The sequence below is a fragment of the Brachyhypopomus gauderio genome, chromosome 1, assembly GCF_052324685.1.
Source record: "Brachyhypopomus gauderio isolate BG-103 chromosome 1, BGAUD_0.2, whole genome shotgun sequence".
In the NCBI taxonomy this organism is placed as follows: Eukaryota; Metazoa; Chordata; class Actinopteri; order Gymnotiformes; family Hypopomidae; genus Brachyhypopomus; species Brachyhypopomus gauderio.
In genome coordinates this window covers 34956512-34978510 of record NC_135211.1, presented here as the reverse complement: position 1 = coordinate 34978510, position 21999 = coordinate 34956512, and the positions used below count along the sequence as shown (strand labels likewise).

At 43.5% G+C, this 21999-nt stretch overlaps 1 protein-coding gene across 4 annotated transcripts in view; it reads right to left on the bottom strand.

Annotated features, from left to right (window-relative positions):
• Window positions 1-21999, bottom strand: part of LOC143518940 (A-type potassium channel modulatory protein KCNIP2-like) — a 148076-nt gene that overhangs the window by 23938 nt on the left and 102139 nt on the right. The window contains exon 1 of one of the 4 annotated variants that reach the window (XM_077011894.1): window positions 8209-8658. The exons of the other annotated variants lie outside the window; for them this stretch is intronic. Within the exon in view, the coding sequence (XP_076868009.1) occupies window positions 8209-8314 (106 nt within the window). The 5' untranslated portion in view covers window positions 8315-8658. Of the gene's footprint in view, window positions 1-8208; window positions 8659-21999 lie in introns of those variants that run through there. 4 annotated transcript variants of the gene reach the window in all.

The following is a 21999-nucleotide window of genomic DNA, read 5'->3' as shown; positions in this document are numbered from 1 at the left end:
AGGTCAGCCCCAAGCCATGAGGGAGACGCCCACACACATCACAAACCACTCCCTCCGTGCCAATCGCCTGTCTATTAACCATCAGTTCCCTCTGTTCCCTATTTAAACCCTACTGGTCCGCCCTTCAGTGTTGTGCATCGGGCTCACACTGAGACTGTCTGAGACACTGCACTGTAAGAGCATCCACTACACGCCAAAGTGCTTTAGAGACTTAAGGCACTTTCCTCTTCACTTTTGACATTGTTGTTAGCATTATGGAAAGTAAAGATGTGCCTCTACCCACCTCACCTCCTGCTCCCTCATTACCTCCGCAACAGGACCATATCTTAAATTTAAAAAAACATAGTCACTTGTAAAAATGAAGCTGAATGTCTTTTGAGATTTAGTGCTGAAATATTCATTTTAGTAAAATAGTAAACTATTCATTCTCTCTGTATTCAGCAGTAATTGTTTTCCTCCTTGTCCTAAAGCACAAACGTGTGAATTTCGAACAAAGACGGAGTTCTCAACTGGATGCCTGAAAGAGTCAACCAAGCTCTACAAAATAAGAGCCCTGAGGGCATTCCATTATGCCAAAAATGGCTGCACCCATGCCAAGTGTAATCACATCCCACAAAGGCCACGCTTTTCTGTCACACTCATAAATGTGAAGGCTTAAAAGACTAATAGCTCCTGTCGAACTCTAGCATTAAAGTTTTATTCGAATATTTTGTAATGAAAGGCCACTGTTATATCTCCACGTATGCATTTTTAATGACCTGTCAGGCATGGAGCAAAACAATATTTAATGGCAGCGCCAATCTTGATATCTGACCACATTACAGAGTAATTTAATATTTATAATACAGCGCAACAAAACACACTTTTTCTCCACTATTATTCATACAATGTAGAATGTAAATACATGGAATTTGTACCCGCCGACAACTGAACACAGACAATAACCGCAATCGACGGCCTGGCTGTGGTCTTCTGCTTAGGGAGGACACAAGGAGTTCATGCTGCTCACCTTTAGCTGAGGTCTTGAGTGGAAGCAATTAAGACCATGCTGAAATAACCAGGCCCAGCTCTCACACACAGGGCACCAGGGTAATGGGGCATTTCTGCCAAATGCTGCATTTTGTTTCTATATGAATTTGTTTCATTTTGTTTCTACTTAAATCTCAGCACCACCATCTCTGCTCATGAGTAGACCAGATACAGTCCCAATAATGCTGCGTTTGAGACGAGGAATGAGAAAGCATACTGATTTGCTGCACGTTTCCAATATCTGTACATGTGAAGTACATTTGATCACAGAAGCAGTTCGGCTGGTATAGTGGAGGTAGATGTGAAGCAAGTCTGTTTTCTGAGAAGCAGATTTGGAGGGAGACTGAATGTTGCCTGTGCTCAGTAACCAGCCAGATTCACATGAACAGCAAAAGTCAACTTAGGAAAGAAAGATGTGTGAGGGCAAATCTTGGGCATAGCAGCCTGTCTGAGCAGATCTCATATGCTAGTTCATATGGATCTTGTGGTTACACACACACACACACACACACACACACACACACACACACACACACACACACACACACACACACACACACACACACACACACACACACACACAATTCCATCTCATTCAATCGCTGAAGGAAATTCAAAATGTTTGGTTTAGTTTGACCAAGTGTCGTGAAGCTTTCAGCGAGCAAACGCAACAGGCTGTAAGCGTAGTGAGGGAGGGAGTGAGGGGGGGGGGGGGAGTGAGGATGGGAGAGAGTGAGGGAGTGAGGTGTAACGACACACATTCAGGGGGTGGACACACTCACTGAGAGGCAGCAGGTTTAATAGGAGAATTCGGGAAGGCACATTCAGGAGAGGGAGAAAAAGATATGCAACCGTCCAAAACACTCGACACGGATTTGCGGGAACAAGGAGGCATATTGTCTTAAAACAGGACACAATCGTCTCATATTCTAGAGCCACAACCTAAAGGCCAGTTTGGGCTACGCAAAGACAAACAGGCAAACGACTTTAAATAACTTAAATTAAAGATAATACATTTAACCAAAAGCAAAATGATTAGAAAATACTGAGAAGATCTGGTAGCATTTCAGGAGTAGTACATTCATCAACACTGTGAGGTTAAGCACAGGGTTAACAGAGACTAAAACAGGACTACACATATAGAATCTTCCTCTAGATAACTCATAAAACAGAAAATACAACAACCCACAGAACGACTAGAAGTACGATACAAAAATAAGTACACAAAGAATTGGGGGAATTGGGGAGTGAGGGAGGGAGTGAGGTTGGAAGTGAGGGGGAGTGAGGGAGGGAGGTAGGGAGTGAGGTTGGAAGTGAGGGGGAGTGAGGGAGGGAGGTAGGGAGTGAGGTTGGAGTGAGGGGGAGTGAGGGAGGGAGGTAGGGAGTGAGGTTGGAAGTGAGGGGGAGTGAGGGAGGGAGGTAGTGAGGGAGGTAGGGAGTGAGGTTGGAAGTGAGGGGGAGTGAGGGAGGGAGGTAGGGAGTGAGGTTGGAAGTGAGGGGGAGTGAGGGAGGGAGGTAGGGAGTGAGGTTGGAAGTGAGGGGGAGTGAGGGAGGGAGGTAGGGAGTGAGGTTGGAAGTGAGGGGGAGGGAAGCTGGGAGGGAGGGAGGTATGCCAAGAGAATGGGAGAGAAGAGTGAGAGGGGAAATAAGACAGAGATAGAGAGAGTGAGATAGATAGAGAGAGAGAGAGAGGGAGAGAGAGAGAGAGAGAGAGAGAGAGAGAGAGAGAGAGAGAGAGAGAGAGAGAGAGAGAGAGAGAGAGAGAGAGAGAGAGAGAGAGGGGAAGAGAAAGAGAGAGAGAGAATGCTGCCCAGTGCTGAAAAGAACATGTCTATGGCTTTGAAGGTCTGTCTTACTCTGGGTACATGTAAGTGCCCTAGACATGCTCTGAAAGGAAATGTTTTGTTCTGAAGAAAACAGGAACAGGTAGAGTTAGATGAGGACATGGGGCAGGAAACAGGATAAAGAACCTATAAGCTCAAGTTTTTTGTTACAGAGACAGATGCGGAGAACTCAGCTCTTGCTAGCTGAGCTTATGAAAGGGTCTGATTCTTAAATTTAGGATATTTAAATGACATTACACCAACTGGAGCCAGTTAAAAGGTTTGTTGTCAGAATTGTGTTGCTTTATGTGGAAAATTAAGTCTATACAAAACTCAGAGGCTGCTTTAACACGTCAGAGCAACCTGATCTTTGCATTTTTTTAAAGCACGCCCACGACTTTTCAGCTTCAGAAGGCCGATGGAGCGAGATGCGAACAGTACGGTTAACAAAAAGCCTTTGACTCACTGCTTAGGAACAAATAATCTATACTTACATTCAAAGAAGATAGAAAAAAGATACAAAATAAGGTGGCTAGAGACCTTGATTGATAGATAGTGAGAAAGAGAAAGACAAGTAGAGAAGAAAAAGAAAGACACAATCAAACAGATATATACAAAATGGCAGCTAATATAGTACTGAAAACAAAATAATACATTAAACATCGCCTCTCTCTCTGTCTCTCTCTCTATCTCTCTTTCTTTTCTGAGTGTGTACAAATGGGCTACTCATTCTCTCTGTGTAATCTGTGTAGTCTTCTCACTACCTCTCAGCTATTATCATTCCGGCACCATTACATCCTCCGTTTCATTCTTGCAAAGATCGCTTCCAGTGCGATTCCAGACCATAAAGGTGAACATAAGCCTGGTGTTTCACCACATCAGATTTCTGACAATATATGAATTTGTGCAGTTATAGTCTTCATAGTTAGGGGCTCTGGAAAAGTTTCCCAAACTTAGAATTTTAAGCTTACTGAGACATTCTCATGGCTGAAAGAGAAGCTGTTCACCACAGCACCACATCCATATACCACTGAAAGACCCCGTGATTAATTACACATGTATTGGTTTTCTATTTGAATAATTCCTCACAGCCAACAGTATGCGACACCCTTCACCGATCAGTTTACCACAGATCTCACCACAGACCATTCTGTATAAAATGGAGCCCAGAGCAAACCTCCATCTTTGCTCTTGGGGGTTGGAGGGGGCACAACTATAAAAAGCTTTTCAAAAGGTTCACAACAACAGAAGACACAATGTCATGTCTATGAGACAGAAGAAGTGATTATATGTCTGAAGGCCTTTGCATGTTTGCTTGAAGTTGCATGTGTGCATTTTAAAATCCCTGAAATTAGGTTTAATTGGATAGCTAATCATTGACAAATGGACCAACTGTTCAAGGAAGAATGTACATGCTATTAAACCAACATGTGATTAGAAACAGCAGAAACATTTTTCGAGGCTCTATCCAGGGCAAAAACCACGGAGCAATGATGCTATTCTGTTACGAACTGTGACACACAGTCTGTCCGAGGACTTCAGGACCTTGCAGTTCGGGGCACCTTTATGGATGTCCACATAAAAGTCAGCCTAGACAAAGTCAGCCTATGCAAACACTGAACCAGTGACTTCAGGCTGCTGATTCATCCTGCAATCTCGGCTGGGGCATTTCTCGCCTCATAAACTCCCATCGTTACACTGGTCATTTGAGCAAAGCAAAGTCCTCCTCAGACGGTGCTTTTTCCAGTCCCTTTTACTACTTCACTCCTTTGGACCTTGGACATGTCGTGGAACTTTTACCTCTAGGGCCCTGAGTGAAAAATAACGTGCCTTCCTCTGCCGGTTAGACAGCCGGGTGCTGGCAGGAGCAGCCTTGCGGCGTTTTGTCATTGAGGTGGGTTCTTAAATCCTCTTGGACCCTCCTAGACCCTCCTGGAACCTCACGTCCAGGCTGAGCTTTGCTAGTAGGGCATTAAAATCACGACGATTCATCACGGAGCATGAGCGGTCCACTCATTAGGAATCAATTTGAATTTCCCAAGACTGTCTGGCTACATCTATCCTCTAATGGCTATGAATACCATGTTGAAGAAGTGCAGGGAGGATGAGAGAGAGAGGGAAAGAGAGAGAGAGAGTGAGGGAGAGAGAGAGACAGAGAGAGGAGAGCGAGTGCAAAAGAGAGTGCGTAAGGAATGCCAACTCTCACGGAGATGTGAAGGTCAACGTGCTGATGAGCAGCTGCTACCTCCAGTCTCGGCGTGTTAGGGAAATACACTAGACCTTTTTACTAAGCAGGAATGAAAAGGTGAGATATGTGTCTAAGCTTTCTGCCTGGGTGATATGGGGCATTCTTTGGGTTTGTCACTTTTGTCAGGTTTGTCTTCAGCTATGCACCTTCTCAGTCAATGCAGGGTGCATTGACAAGCCAATAGCTGGGCAATATCTGGTTCCTAAATAAGATGGAGTATCTTCTCTAGTTTAGTTCAGAAAGGGTATGGTTACTAGGTTTAACGTGCTTAGAATATGAATACATAAATCATTGTTTCAAACAAAAAAGAAAGATGAGAAACTATGCAGAGAAGGATAAAAACATGACAGATCTTTGAGAAAACCCTCCAAACTTTCTTTGCCAATGTTCAGTAAAAGCATTTTACCATAGTCAAGGCTCCTCACCAATACTTTTCAAAAACGATGCACTAGCAGGGGATACTTACTTCCTAGAATTCTGAATCATAGTTTTGAGTCATAGAGCCAAAATGCAATATTGGCAATATAATTAGCATTGAACCGGCAAAGGTATATAAAGCTGAAAAATTCTGCTTTAAATGAAGGAAAGTGAACTATGTAACATGGTCATACTTGATAACATGGTACCATCTGATTTGGAAGACCTCAGTAACCAGTCAGAGAGGTCTCTGCAAGCGTATTCTGGAGCATTTGAACACTCAGACAGAGAACTACAAAACCACCAGCATCTTCAGCCACATTACATGCCAACCTTCCATAGAATATATAAATAAATAATGGCTTCTAATAAAGTCTAGATTATTAGGGAAATAAAATAGAGAAACTGTTCTCTTGGCTTTCTGCAAGATAACAGTGAAGAAGACAAAATATCAGTTCAGCACGTGCTTCACAGCAAAAATGGCATCTCTGGAGCAATCACGCTCAGAGATTCTCCTTTTGTGACCTCAGCAGACATGACACTCCACCCAGGCCCACCAGCCAGACGCCCCGGAGACAAGCACGTTCGCTCCCAGTGCGGAAAGCCCCTGCACGCTCCTCACACCCTTACTGCACGACACAGCCTCCACACTTACTCGTCTTCATCGGCAGAGGGCCGCGTCAGGCACTCCGAGATGATCAGAGCCGTTGAGGGCCCAAGTGCTTGTCGCTATTAATAATTAACAGCTCCAGTGCCAAATCAGAGGGGGTGACCTCTGCTAGAGTCAAAATACAGAGGACTGGAGCTCTTTGTACAGACGGAAGAAGAAGCAAAGCCCACCAGTTATTTCAATCTTTGACACACCTTTATTATGAAATTAATGCAGCTGAGCGTTTTTTTCTTTTTTTTCAGCACATCACTTCATATTATTCGTCCAGGCTCTTTGTGTGCTATTGTCCTCTGTGTCCTTTCTGTTCTTTTACTCTGCCCCTGAAGACAGACGGACACTTCTGAAATGTGGATTGGGCCAAGGTCTGGCACGAGCCCCCGGGGAGGAGTAAAGAGAACTTTGCTTTTTAATCCTGAGATGAGCCACTAGAGTTGGCACCCCCCCCCCCCCCCCCCCTTGCCTGCAAACTGGCCGCATGCCAAGAGACACATCAGTAGTGAGGGCTGCGCTGGGCTGCAGGTGGGGCGGGGCGGGATTGGGTGGGAAAAGGGTGGGGTTGGTGGGAAAGGGCCGGGGTTGGTGGGAATGGTGCAGAATTAATTCCACTGTGCCAGCTCATCCCTCTCTGCACCCAACCACCAAAAAATGGGTGGAGTCCCCTGCTGCTGCCTTCTTTACCCACCACCAACACCCAGGTAACCAGGGCATTCCCGACGGTTACCAGGGCATTCCCGACGGTAACCAGGGCATTCCCGACGGTTACCAGGGCATTCCCGATGCCTAAAAGCGAGCTGATTTCACAGACTTTTGGAGCATTGGGGAAACGGCGACGCCCATGCTAGGTTTGACGTCCAAACCCTCATCTGTTTGCTTGATGAATGACCACACGTCATATCTCTCAGACAGCCAGCTATGCATGCCACTAATGAGGACAAAACATCACCCCTGAAGTGTCCAGTGTTGTGGGAGCAGATAACAGCAGACATGCTCAAGGTTCTGCAAAAATCAGGAAAAGGCATCTGAACATTGAAAGATGTTCAGACAAGCGTGAAAGGGAAAGTATCCTCAAACTTGACTGTGATGTGTTAAAGGGCAGGAGAGGATATTGATTTTCAATAGTTGTGGACAACTTGTTTTAAGGACAAGTTGTTTTAAACTTTAAGAGATCACTGCCTGTTAGCTGAAGAACTCAAGGAGCTGCAGACAAGTTGTCTTGCTTATAATTCTTGTCTGGCAACATAACGTTTAATATTGGACAGGTAAATCAGTCAGACCTATAAAAGTGTCTGTGCCATGGACTAGAACAGCATAACACAAACTTCTGAGTCATTATCATTTCACCTCAGAGCGATGCCTTAGGCCACAGAAGCAGTGACACCAGCTAATGCATCACCAATCGCCTGATAATCACCTAATCACCAACTCCCAGACTGACCCGTAATATCTGGCAGCACAGAATGAAGCATTAAAAAAGCCGTTATGCAAACATACGCAACTCCAAAACATGGCACGCACTCCCCACGTCACCTCACCACATTCGCTGTGAAATAAATCCCTACGTTTTCCTCCAGTACAAATGGCAAAGTGGAGGGGTGGACTTCCTGGTACCACGAAGGGCAAGACTCAAAGTCTCTTTGTACGCTGATATTGATTCAACTGCAAATGCACCGAGCGGAGAGGCTAAGGGATGCGGGGGGAGCAGGGGAGGCAGAGTGGGGAGTAGAAAGATTCACAGGATAAAGTTACAGAGCCAACAGTTGCAGGCAGTAACCCAACTCTTCTCGTTGGTCCAAGACGGGACAGCCAGGACGTATCGCACTGCGTACCGGGGTGGGTACTCTGGCTATCGAGCCTTGAGCCTCTGCACGGGCTGAGTGACTCACCCCCCCCCCCCCCCCCCCACACGCCACCACCCCCCCCCCCCCCATCCGCTCCCCCACCCTCCTCCCTTCCCCAACCACAGCTATGAAGCAACTCGCATCTGGCTCCTCTAGCTGTTTTCGGGGCACACATCACATTACCTTCTCCTCCGACAGGTTCAAACAGCCCGAACTGCTCTAGGACCTTGATGAAGAGTCCCATGACCACCAGGACGGCGATCATCTCAAGGCCATCCAGGTTCATCATAATGAAGCGCTCTCATCGCAATGTGCTCCACGAACCCGAAGCTATCCCAGCACTTGAGCCAAAAAAACAACTACAAAAAAGAAAGAAAAAAAGAACTACAGGTCCCAGAGTCCTCTTGCTTAACCCCGCCCCCCCCGCCTGAGGGTGGTCAGGCAAGTCCCACACGTTGGAGCATGAGAAAGGGGGTGGCTGAGGAAGTGAGATAAGGTCCCCTTCACGTTCTCACAGGCTTCCCTCAGGGATCCAAGAGGCGCAAGTCACTTTCTTCCAGAAAACTGTTAGGGGGCCCCGTGGGTTCAGTGGCGAGTTGAAGAGGCAAACTGCTGGGGCCGTGTTTGTGGAGGACTGAGGAAGAGGGAGGGAGTGAAAGTGAGAAGGAGAGAGTGGGAGAGAGAGAGAGAGAGCTGGGGGAGAGTGTGGGGGGCAGAGAAGAGGGAGAGGGGAGAGAGAAGCATGCCCTCCCTATCCAGTGACAATGCTTTCATTGATTTGCTTAATGCGGTTTCCAAGGTAACTGGTGGTGGATATTTTGAGGCACCTTGGTAAACAAGGATGCTGGCAGTTAAGAAAGTATGTCTTTTTACCCCTTGAAAACACGTAACTGAACAAATAAGCTGCTTCAAGCTTTCAGTAAGGACGATCCTTGTTGTACAAGGCACGGTACTAAAATACAGGCATTGCTGGATACCACAACTGAAAACAAGTGATTGTCCCTGAATGATCTCAACTTGCAAATCTGTTGAAATTAAATACTGAAATTCTGATTGGCTGATGAGATCTTGATGATGAGTAGTGTTAATGTTTGTAGCCTTTTCGTTTTTTTTTCTTATTTATTAAGTAATTTATTATTTATTAATTATTAAGTTGATTAATTGTTTCACACATTTTCATAGTAAGAGTTCCTATGGTGTAATGCCACAGCATTCTGCTGTGACCCAATCAAAGCCAGCGAGGACAGTGAGAGCAACACAGGGATAGAGTGGTGACAGAGATGCACTGCCTGAGCCACCACGGAGAACAAGAGGTGGGTAGGTGTTGAAATAGCGGTGGCATGGCTACACTGCGTAACTGCCTCCGTCCTGAGGAGTGAGTCCTACTGCCAGTAAAGAGACTTGGTGCTGCAACCTCAACATGTTCATCTTAAAAGCAGTTGGGTTTATTCTGAGGATACTCTCAGAAATCTCTCACTGTCTCTCTCTCTCACTCCATTGCTCTCTCTCTCTCTCTCTCTCTCTCTCTCTCTCTCTCTCTCTCTCTCTCTCTCTCTCTCTCTCTATCTCTGCCTGCGAGGGCGTTATGCAGCACCCATAGCCGGACAGTCTGCAAATCTGTTTCTGAATGCCACAGGGTCACCGTCTCCTTATTCAACGCAGACTAAAGAACAATTTCACACACTTGAAGTAGACGTGGGGGCAAACTTCCTCTCTCTCTCCCTGACTCCCATGTGCCAGGGGCAGACACCAGTACCCCCCCCCCCCCCCCACCCCATTCTTCTTGAACTGTCCCCTCCCCACAGCTAAACTGATTTCCATATTCACCATACATTAGGATGTGCCATTTAAATGATTAGGAGTCTTAATAACAACAGCAGTCTCTGTTCTGTCATATTTTGTGTTTGTTTGCAGACTAACTTTAGCATGAAGAAAATAGAACCAAAAAGAAATCCAATGGAAACTGTTTTATTTCCGTTTTGTATTTCAAAGAGGAAGTTGAATATCTATTTTACAATATTACACACATAGCTCTACAATATTACCTTTGACAGCTGTAACCACACAATGTGGGTCACATTCTCCATTTTGGCTCAAATTGTACATAGTATTTCCTGCACATGTGGGCATGTTCGGAAGCATTACAAACATGCCTTCTGTACTAGTACAGTGTAGGGTTGCCATATTTTTATTTGGGTAAGCCAGTAGTAGAGCGGGGGGGTGGCGACACATATACTGTGGCATGCACTTACTTAACATAGGCCTGCATAATCCTACAATAACATGATATTTACAGTTGGTTTATTAAAAATGCTTTTCAGTAAAAGTCAACAACAAAATTTTAAAACCAGGACATTTCCTCACTTATAAAAAAAAAACCCGGGACGCCCGGGACAGGACGTGAAATATGGACATGTCCCGGGAAAAACGGACATTTTGTCACCCTAGTACAGCGGGTCTGTGCCTGTGTACTGTGATGTAATGTGAGATATAAGGAGCAGGAGAGATAGAGGAGTGGAGGTGGAGGGGAGGTGCGCTAAGCGGTTTGGCACTACTTTACTACATTACTACATTATATCCCCTTCCTACACACTCACACACACATATACATACATGTACATTTAGGTCTGCCGAATCAGAAATGACAGAACTTTAAAGAGTAAAGGTAAACTTCCTCATCACCTGACAGTAATTGAAGGCTAAGAGGAATTGCGTGCTGCTAATGGTTATTTAGTGCACTTTTCCCTACCTTTTAAAAAGAGCAATCAATATGTATGCAATTTCCTCAGCTTATGGATATTTCCGTGAAGGGAACAGGCACGTAAACACTGAAAGTTGGAAAAAGCATCTCACGCCTACTCTGTTAGCTTTAAGGCCAAAGCATTCAGCTGGAGCATCAATGTGGTGAGCACACATCTGGCAAGGGGTTTGCAAAGGACTTGGCTAACATGTGACTTTTAAAAGTACTAGGAGGCTTTCTATAAATGTCCTTGTTCTCTGCTTCAGACCGAACTTTCTTAAAGGAAAGTGGTGGCAGCTACTTTTTTCATGGCACTCTGCTATGGTACTATGACTCTTTTGCATACTTTGTTACGGCACTGTGACTCTGTAACTCTGTTGCCCACTCTGTTAAGGTACTGTGACTCTGTAACTTTGTTACCCACTCTGTTACTGTCCTGTGACTCTGTAACTTTGTTACCCACTCCATTACTGTACTGTGACTCTATAACTCTTTTAACCACTCTGTTATGGTATTGTGACTCTGTTACCCACACCGTTACTGGGTTTGATGCCTTGTACTGTTCTCCAAGGTGCATACGTGAGTAGTTCCATCCTCGCTGTGGCCAAATGGAAGGTGCTTTGGATGAAACAATGTGCCATGTTACAATGAATGGAAAAGCACTTCGCATAGAGCATGACAGGAACTGACAGGAAGCTGGAGGTCTTATGGATGCTTTAAACAGAGAAAGCAAACTTTTTTTTCTTATAGGGACAAGAGAAATATTTGTATAATGTGTCATCCCAGACCTAAAGCTCACTGCATTGCATCTTCAATAATAGATCAAGCTGGTTTGACCTACACAACACAGCTAGCTCAACCCCGTGGTGTAGTTATTGGTGACAGATCCTGTGGATCAGATCTGGCATGGCTGATGTGAATGAAGACTAATCAGAACAATATTCTTACCTAACCAAACACACAGCAATGCTGCACTTGTCAAATAACAATATTTATCCGACAACTTCAAAAGCACAGCGCATAGCACACAATCCCAAACAGTTAACAGTTATTCTCCGGCATGTCCTCAAAGTTCACAGCCCATTTGTTGCACTTAGTGATGAATGCAATATATCTAATGATGCCAAGATACACTAAGGTATTCTCTAGGCTTACAGTTAACAATATAAACAGAAGCAAACTTAATTTAGTCTTTATTCTAGACAGGAATAGAGAACGTTTGAGGATGTACAACTGAATTTGCTTACTAGACAAATTTGTTTAAGAGGATAGTGGACTTTCCGAATGATCTGTTATCCAGGTTTGCTGATTATTTTATATGTTAAATGGTGAATGGGGGCTATTTCAGTTGATATAACCTCATGTGGTACAGCCCTGCCACGTGCTAGTGTTATTGTGTCTTGGCCTAATTTTCCCCATGGTCCCCTTGTTTGTGGCCACGCCCCCTTAATTAATCCTGTCTTGTATTGCACCTGCCTCTTGTTACTTGTCTCATTAGTGCAAGTATTTAAACCCCTGTATAGTCAACCCTGTTATTGTCTGTCTGTGAACTGTTGCTCATGGGTGTTGTGGTCACGGGACACGTTTGCATCTTGCTTGTTGTTTTATTTGTTAAATATCATTCTGTTCCAGGACTTGCACCAAAGGTCTTAACCTTTATTGTCTTAGATGTTTCATCATGTCACACTACTATTGCAGTACGTTACTTAATAAAGAGTTTAGTAGGAACTGGTACAACTTTGTTTGACTTCACATGACCAGAGCTGTTCCTGCAATTTGGTTGTGAAATTACAAGATGCTGATGGCTTCAGGAACCGACTCTGAAACGGTGAACACTGTCCATCAGTGTGCTCCATTTAATGAGTACAGTCAGTCTCTTAAGACGTGCATATGAGAAACATTCCCTTTAATACGCTCAGTAAAACGAACATGAGTAATGACTTTGTTCTGATGCTGGTCTCTCTGTTCCCTGCATATTGTTTTTGCTTCAGTTACTATTCCTGCATTTGGTCCTCATTAAATGCAGCATAATGCCATGCTTGTACGTATTGGTGTGTATGTTGCTTCACACGCCACGTCCTTGATGCAATGATTACCAAGTCCAGGCACGAATATAGCAAATCCTCTCCCAAATTGGGTTTTGCAGACGCAAGTCCACAATATTGCAGAACTTTGTTATCTCTACAAGAAGACGCCCCAGTCCAAAGTTGACAACCAATATGTTGGTGCAACCACTTCTGACAACCACTTCTATCATGACAACTGAAAACAAACAAGAGAGACGAGAACGAATCTGTCTGCCTGATGCTCCTCAGGACGTTGCGAGAGTGCATTTGTAATTCTGCAAGACGTTGCCTACAGCATAAAAATGACAGCACAGCCTCTTGTGCACAGCTGAATTAGTCTGTCTCTTGCAGTGACGTCCATACTGTTGCCCTTTACACATCTTCAGAAAATGAGATAGAAAACCCTGTGCCCTTGCATTGGTCTCTTCTTTGACACTAACCTGTCACAAAAGGCTAAGTGTATCTTACTATATCTGTAAAGCACAGGCTTATCAGGTACCAAACGAGTTGGCAATACATTGATCTTTAGACTTAGACACAAAGGAAGCAGCTACCAGCGCCCTTTCAGTTTGTTGACAGTAATGTACATGTCCGCTATTGATGGGGAGCTTTTTTTAGCTTCCCATTTCTCTCTCTCTCTCTCTCTCTCTCTCTCACACACACACACACACACACACACACACACACACTCAGAGCAAGTACTAATACCTAAGACAGAAAGACTGACACTGAAGCAGCTGATCTTTCTCTGGTTTGAAATGAATTCTTTTGAGTGGAGTTCTGGTCTTGTACAGAAAGACGCATACTATATTATACGCATACTGAGAGTTTTCCAAACTTTGGAGTAAGAACACACTAAAAGAATACCTCGATCAGACCAGCTTACCTGTCATGCACTGGCAAACAATCAAAGCACACAGAGAAACACAGGGACCAAAATCACCATACAACTTAATGGCTGGTAATTGTAAGGTGGGATCCTGGGTTTAATGACTCAGATTAATAACGTCTGGAGTGTAAATCCAAAGCTGTATCTTAGGGCCTTAACTTAAACACAGTAATCTCATTAATCAAGTTTTACATAGTGTATTAATCTGGCAGCACTGCCAGCCAAGTCCGTTCTGATTGGCTCCCCGCAAAGGGATGCCAGTGTCATAAAAATGGCTGACAATTGGTCGATGAAACACTAAAGCCTTATAAAGAGATTAATCTAAGAGATACATCTAACTCCCAGGTGGTTGTCACACCATGCATAATTTTGTGCTGGTCTGAAATTTAGTTTTCTGATCCATCTATTTTCAGCCTTAGTGAACAGCTGCACATAGTGAGGTAACATAAGCCATTCAGGGCTAGACATATCAGTGGGACAGAAAACGGTTTATGAAATCTATGAAATCTCATCATTAAAAGTAATTCAGGAGTTTTGCTTAAAGCAGTTACCAATAAAAGAGACTTCATTGCAAGTTTCTCTACTGTGGGAAAATGCCTTCTATTTCAGCTACCTGGGTTTCTCTGAGTCGTCCAATTTTCTTGGCTGTGTGTCCCTTCCTGTCAATTAGGAAAGATCGAGTGAATTGCCCCAGACAAAGGCATAGTTGTGGTGTACACAGGGAATAACAAAGAGGTCGATGCTGACATTGCATCTGGGTAATTTAACATCGGATTTGGAACTCCCATACTGCTCTTGGACACTAAAAGGCTGGAGAGAAGTGTTACAGACCAGCATTTACTGTGAGTGCCTTATTGGAGTGGCGACCTGTATTTCCCAAGGGATTGTTTGTCATGACACTGTTTTCAAGATTGCCTCTTTCTATACAACATACCCAAAAGATCAGTCTCATGATTGGCCGCTTTGCATGTCAATTAAATTTCCTTGTCCCGCAATAGTAGGTGATATTTGGCCACATTAAGAGGCTAAAGGTATCCAGCTCTCACTAGAGACATTCTCATCAGAGTCTGATTTTTCAAAAAAAATTCACATTCACTATTTCACATGACTCCTACAAAACAAGCAATGTACAAATCTATTGGATGTCTGCTGGGCACATGATGCACATATTTGCACTAGAAAGCCACACACATTCTGTAAAATGCTTCCTTCAACTAGTATGTGGACAAGCCAGACTTACAGTTTTTTCTCAGTGGATTTAGTTAATTTCTCAGATAAGACTTGAAATCCTTTAAACTGTTCATTAAATCTCCACATCTCCTTGTCACTTGTGCACATCAGAATATCATAGCTCATTGTGTTTCACAACTTTGCAAATGCCTTTGTACTTTCATGCTAATGGTCTTGTACAATCATCTGCTGTTTTCTGAATTACCAATTGCTTGTCATGTTTATTAAAATGTGTTCTACTAATTATCTGTTGAATTGTCTTACCTCTAGGTCATTATATGCAAACGTGCTGAACATGTTGTCAAAATAATTTATAATTTGTACATTTTTATGAAACTTTTTTGGTCAGTTTTGGTAATTTATGCTAAATTGTTCTCAGGTGAATCTTGGCTTTCAATTAAGAAGGGAAATTTGTGTGTCACGTATATATATATATATATATATATATATATATATATATATATATATATATATATATATATATCTGTTCATAGTCCTTCCTCATGTTTTGTAACCCGGCCCCCTTGTTATTGTATTCAGGTGTTTCATGTTTAGTCTGGTGTATTTAAACCATATGTTTTGTCTAGTCCAGGCTGATCGTTGTTTTATAATCACAGCTCTGTTTGCTATCTCCACCATTGACTCCTCCGGCATCTCCACCATTGACTGGTTTCTGAAATGACACCAGATGACCAGGTGAAAGAGCTATGGTACCAGTATGTACCGGTAAAACTCTTATGCATACTGACATTTAGCTATGGCTGTTTCTTGTTGAAAATGAACATCATATGTACTTCATTGTTCCTTTTGTGTTGTAGCATGTCAAGGAGAACCACTCAAGAGAACTACTCCACACTTTTATACACCTGGATGAGGCAGGCTTCAACCTTGCAAAATGCCACGGAAGATGTGGTCAAAAAACCATTGGCCAAAGGGCTATTGATGCGCCAGGCCAACAGGGAGGAAATATCACCATATGTGCTGCTATGTTCGAGGATGGTGTGCATACACCTATTTCCCGTTATAGGGAAACGTACAACATCTCACCTGCCTGCCAACTTTTCCAGGAAAGAAGATCCTTAAAACATATCCTGCTGTTCAAGGGCTTTGGGAGATGCCATCAACAGCAAGCAGCAACACCCCTCTAAGTGTACCATCACATTTGTTCCAGCAGGCAAGAAGACCCAGTGGGGCCCGCTCGCAGCAGCAGGGGACTGGCAACTATTGGTTGACATAGGGAAACAGATGAGATTCCTCGATATCGTTACAGCACTCCGGCAAGATATGGTCTTGATGTTTGGGGCAACCAAGCAGGTAGTGCTACTTGAGCTAATTGTTCCCTGGGAAGATCGGATGGAGGAAGCTCAAGAAAGGAAGAAGGCTAAGTATGTTGACCTGGTGGTTGGGGGAATGGGTGGAAGGCGTGTTGCGAGCCAATCGAATGGGCTGTAGGGGCTTTGCAGGCCTATCTTTACATTGGGCCCTGGGACTCCTAGGGATTTGCGGACTGTACATCATGGAAGCTGCTAAAAATGCTCAAGGTTGGCTCTGGCTGAGAAGGGGGAATGCGTGGCGGAGCGCGGTCCAAGGGCACAAGTCTGGGCCTGATCCCTCCCGGCTGGGTCACCTGGGTGAGGGTGTCTGATGTTAGAACCAAAACACCCCATGAACCCAGTTACATCACTGAAGGTATGTCCTGGTCGCACCGAAGGTGTACAGAAAAGAAACACTTATAATTCCTTAAGTGTTTGTCTCAGGTTTAGAGTAAGTTTCTAATTTAGTAGGCCTACTTTTTCCTTTTTGGTGTGTGCTGCCAAACAGCATTGTTGCACAGAACTTTGCTGTTTGCAGTAACTGTTTTGAGAAATGTACTTCTTGTGGTGCCAATGTAAATCGTGCTGTGAGAAATGCACCAAATCGACTGAGAAAAACTAATGTGAGGCATTCAAATGTCATACAGAGTGGTTCCTCCTGTATCCATCACCTTTCATCCTGCAATTCCACAGTTCCCCACCAACATATGGAAAGGAGAGGCAGCAGGCAGATCCATTGTCAACATAACAAGGCTCTTTTAATGAATATGGAGCCGTGATCACGTAAAACAGTCTCAAATGGTACACGAAACACGGGGAAATGTCAATAACATGACAACACTACACAAAGACGGCAGGGAATCATTCACACAGTACAACCACATAAACTGATAAAGGGAGACTTATACAAAATAATGCACATAATTACACACACACTCAACAAGACATGTCATATTGCCACACATAACATTAACCAATACTGGAGCCGCGGGGGCTCATGGGAGTTAGCGTCGTCCCCCATTGGACCAGCCCTACAATATAGTGGCAATGATCTGTGCTTCACCAAGAATGCTACAACAACCTGTCGAACATCAACACAAAATGATGCTATGTTCCAGAGCAAAGCTCACAGCCACAACTGCAAACAGTTTATCACCGTGAAGGAAAACTACCCCAACTACTCCCATATACTGGTAAAAAGTTTCCCTGTCACTGTCACTCTGGAAAACCAGCTCCCAGATTTGTCCCACATTTCAGAATAGGACAAATCCTCCGTCCAGATGGGCCAGCAAGAGCTGTGAGGCCGGAAACCCATGGCCCGATCATGCTGCCATTTGTTAAAACAAATGCTGTCATCTGACACCACATGAATATGCAAATGAGACAATGCATACGAGCCAATCAGGCACAGCTGCAGGCTCCCTGGTGATCAAGCTGGTCTGAAGGTCAGACTATCAGGAACTCTAATTCATGGTCAGGCTTGCATCAGCATCCTTTGTAGCTAAAACAGCCTTCAATCCTTCAGCCTTCATGAAATTTTGTAGTGGGTCTGTGGGAATTTGTTTTCAAAATGAGCATTTGTGAGGTCAAGCACTAATGTTGGACAAAAACATCTTACCTACAAGTTTCATTTCATCCTAAAGGTTTTAAGTCAGGCCATTTGTAATTCTTGAAACTCAAGAAACTTGTCAAAATGTCTTTATGGACCTCATTTTGTGGCAAGAGACACAGTCATGTTTGAACAATACACATCCTTCTCCAAAGAAGGGCCAAAGATCCTAGCCCAAACCCTACAGATCTACCTCAGTCCTCCTCCACCAGACTTTACTGTTGCCACCAAGCATTTGCCAAAATCCGATTTCTCCATCAGACAAATAGATACTGAAGCGTGATGCATCATTCCAGAAAATGCTCCCGAATGGAAAGGATGGGGTGATCGTTACATCATTCCAGCGGATACCTGGCACTGCACCCGGTGATCTTAGGCTGGTGTGTGACTGCTCAGCCCATTTCATGAAGCTTCCAACACGCATTTAGGAACTAGTGAGTAGTGCAGACTGAGACAGACTTTTGATTAAATTGATTACTTTTGATTGATTGATTACTTACTTTATTGATGCCAAAGGGAATCAGTGTAGTGGGTGATATAAGAGAGTGTGGGTAATTTTAACACACCATGTGCACCTGGCAGGTTGTCGGTCTGGTTTACCGCTTCATGGCCGAGCTGTTATGTCTAGATTCTTCCATTTCATGATAATAGCACATATGGTTTATTTTGCAGGGCTGAAATTTCGCAAACTTGTGGCAAAGATGGCATCCATGGACAGGATCCTACTGCCAATGTTTGTGTATGGACATCACATGGGAACGTGTTTGATTTGATGGGTCTGCCAGATACTGAGTTCAGGTGTAATTAGGAGAGGTGTCCAGATAATTTTGCCCATGTAGTTTTCAGCAGCAAGCACAGTGAATGCGGTGGACTTCAGACTCAAACGAGTCCTATTTCATTTCCATCACCACACCAAGATGTATAAAACCAAGATGCTGCTTCAATTCAGCACACCTCTTTTTCTCTCTCTGCATTCTGAAGTGCGACCCTTCTGGGAAAATCACGGCCTGTGGCTGGAACTCGTACCAGTGCTGAGCAGAGTTAATTATTCCCCCCCTTCGTCATCCTGCAACTCATGCAAGGAGATCCAGAAGTACGGGTAGTTGTAGGAGACCTCTAACGAGCACCAGTTCTGACTCGGACTGCAGTTCCATGGGGTCTTTTATATTCTCTCTATCCCCATCTCCCTCTCTCTCTCTTCACTTTGCATCTTTGCGGAAAAATACTCTCACATTTGCCGCTCATCTGATCTCCACCCCTATCGATTTCTCCAAATTGCTTTTTCAATATAAAGGAGGATATATGAAGCCAGAGCTGCCTATCTCTCTGCTAGGGAGATAGGTGAAGGAGAAAGAGCTTGATAAGAAGTCTTTAGAGGATACTGTATCTCTTTAGCTGAGAGACGATAATGCCCCCCGTACCATTAGCCTGTACTGGAGGTTGTATTATGTTAGGCCACAATTTGTGTAAAAATCAGAAAACGTGTCAGATTTTTCAATGGACTCCAACTCGATCAATAACAAGCACATGCTGGATTCAAGGTTCCAGCCATTGGAGGGTAAACCAAAGAGCTAATGAACGCATAGGAACTTAGAGTGCTTACGATTTATCAGTGGGCGAAGGCAAACAGTTGTTACTTAGATCAAAATATACAGGCTCAATCAGCAATGTGTGGTTCAAATGGCAACATGGGATTAGACAGAACACAGAGACTGCAAAGAATTGAGGAGGACCTGACAGTATAGAATTGGAAAATGAAGAGATACCAGATATGGTACTGATAATCAAGAATTCTGTTTTATGGGTGTTAAGCTGCAGAAAATTCCCTTTGAGCCACACATTTAATTCCCGGATACAAGAGAACAAAGAAAGGGGTGGGAATATACCCGAGGGTTTAATATTCATCTAAATTTGTCAGTGAAACATTTTTGAAGTAGTAAATAAATAAAAGCAGAGGTGTTAATTGCAGGTTCAGAAAGTAAAAGTCCTCACCAGGATTTTGCTCAAGCTTGCTAGATTTTCTAATTAGTGCAATCCAGGTAGAATTAGTGGAATCAACACAATCCAGGAAGCCTGAGCAAAATCCTGGTGAGGACTTTTACTTTCTGAACCTGGAATTGGCACCTCTGAATAAAAAAGAAAGATAAGTATAATTGAAATACTACTCATGTAAAAAGCAATACTAGGTTTTTCTTTATTTGTTTTTGTGATGCCTTATTCAGGAGTAGCCCTGAAGCTGAAATACTAATGGAGCAATTATTGATTCAGCAGAGTTAGATCACTGCAGAAGTGTCTCAGTGAAAAAAGGCAATTTAGATGCATTCATTGACTCTCCTAGTAGATTATTGGCTGGCCTGATCATAGCAACTGCAATGCCAAAATCTCAGGCATAAAAGAAAACAAAGCAAAACAAACCATTTTTTGCCACCTCCTCATGCGAATGCATGTTACTCATGAGTCTGGATGGTATCACCACCATTTGACACTAAAATCTTTTTATAGCCAACCAAAACCAGTCTTAAAAGTGTATGAAAAATATCGATATCGCACAGAGAAAGCAGGCTGGATGTAAACCTGTCCTTGAGTTCAAAGGTAAACAATTGGTGTCATGTCTTTAAATAATAAATACTATGTGTCAGGTGAACCAGCGAGCCACAATTAAAGCCGAAAAAACCCATGAGAAACTGCCTGAGGGCGCTGAGAACTGTGTAGATGTGACTGACAAAATGGACAAGCCCCGAACAGGAAAAAACTCATGGTGCGTTCATGCGTGTATGAAAAATCCATACAGACTTTCATGGAGGAACAATGAAAGCACTCAGGCCATCTGTGCTACAAAAGCTTTCACATAAACTCAAACGGCTACGCAAATGACAGTACAAAGCACGCTCCAAAATGCAAACGGCCGCAGCTTTCATTTTTCTAAATGCTCGCAAATATGCATAGACTCTCACGCCGCCATCTTTAAATCCTCTTTTTGAATATTCAAAAGATGTGCTCTCTGATAAAAAGGTTTGGCCAGCCATTTCTATGGTGCTGCTTTTACACCAGGAAGCAGATGGGGTTCTTTATTGAGTACATTTATGGCTACAGCACTTCTGACAGACCTTTGCTTCACTACTAAATGTCTATAAGCAAGACATCTGCCTTCTAATATGAAGGACACAGACCATAAGCCCCCCCCCCCCCCCCCCCCCAACTCCCCACTGTCACCCAGCCCTTAAGAACCGGTGACTGATTATCTGTCAGACAGACTAGGACCCCTAGTGGTCAGGAGGAGGTATAACCAAACAAACAGCCTGTGAAAGAGGGAAGACACCAAGACCTCTCAGCAGCTGTGACCAGTAGCTCCCCCGAAACTGAACGCACATATTAAATACTGGCTGTCCGTTTTTAACTGCTTTCAAGGCGAATCAATAAATCTCAGAAGGACGAGGGCTCAGGTGATTCTTGTTTTCAGCAACACACTTTCTTTCAGAAACACCTACATTTTGTGCAGACCTCCTGGTCCCTTCGTTAGGCACACTTATACTGTATGTTTGTTTTGTTTTATATATGTTTTTTTATGACTGTCCCATTAACAGATGACAACCCATTTGTTGGTATGTGCAATTCACCAGCTACACATCAGCCCTGCCCACTGGACCACTGCTGACCAGACAGTATTGGGTTGCCAGATCAGTAAAACCACAGCAGTAGGGCTTAGATGCTTTTTTGGGATGAGGCACTTTAGGAGATTTTACATTAATCAGTGTCAGTACTCTAAATAAGTGTCAGTTCTGTGACGAGGGGGGTGGTGTACTACAGAAAATATCCTGGTAACGTCAGTCCAAAATGACCAAATTGTGAACCATTAATACAAACATGGTTAACAATGCATTATGGTTATTATTTATAGCAGCATCCCTTGTAAAATGCTAATTTTATATACTTGCTATACTTGGTATACTATACTTATATACTTGATATACTATACTTGGTTTAAAGAAATAGCATAATCTAAAAAAAAATAGTCATCTATTTAAAGAAATAGTCTAATGGTAAACCTCAAAAACATTTTAGAAGCTTTCAGGATGTTTATACAGTACTCATCTGTCAAACTTGTGGTTTTAGAGTTTAGGGTCAAG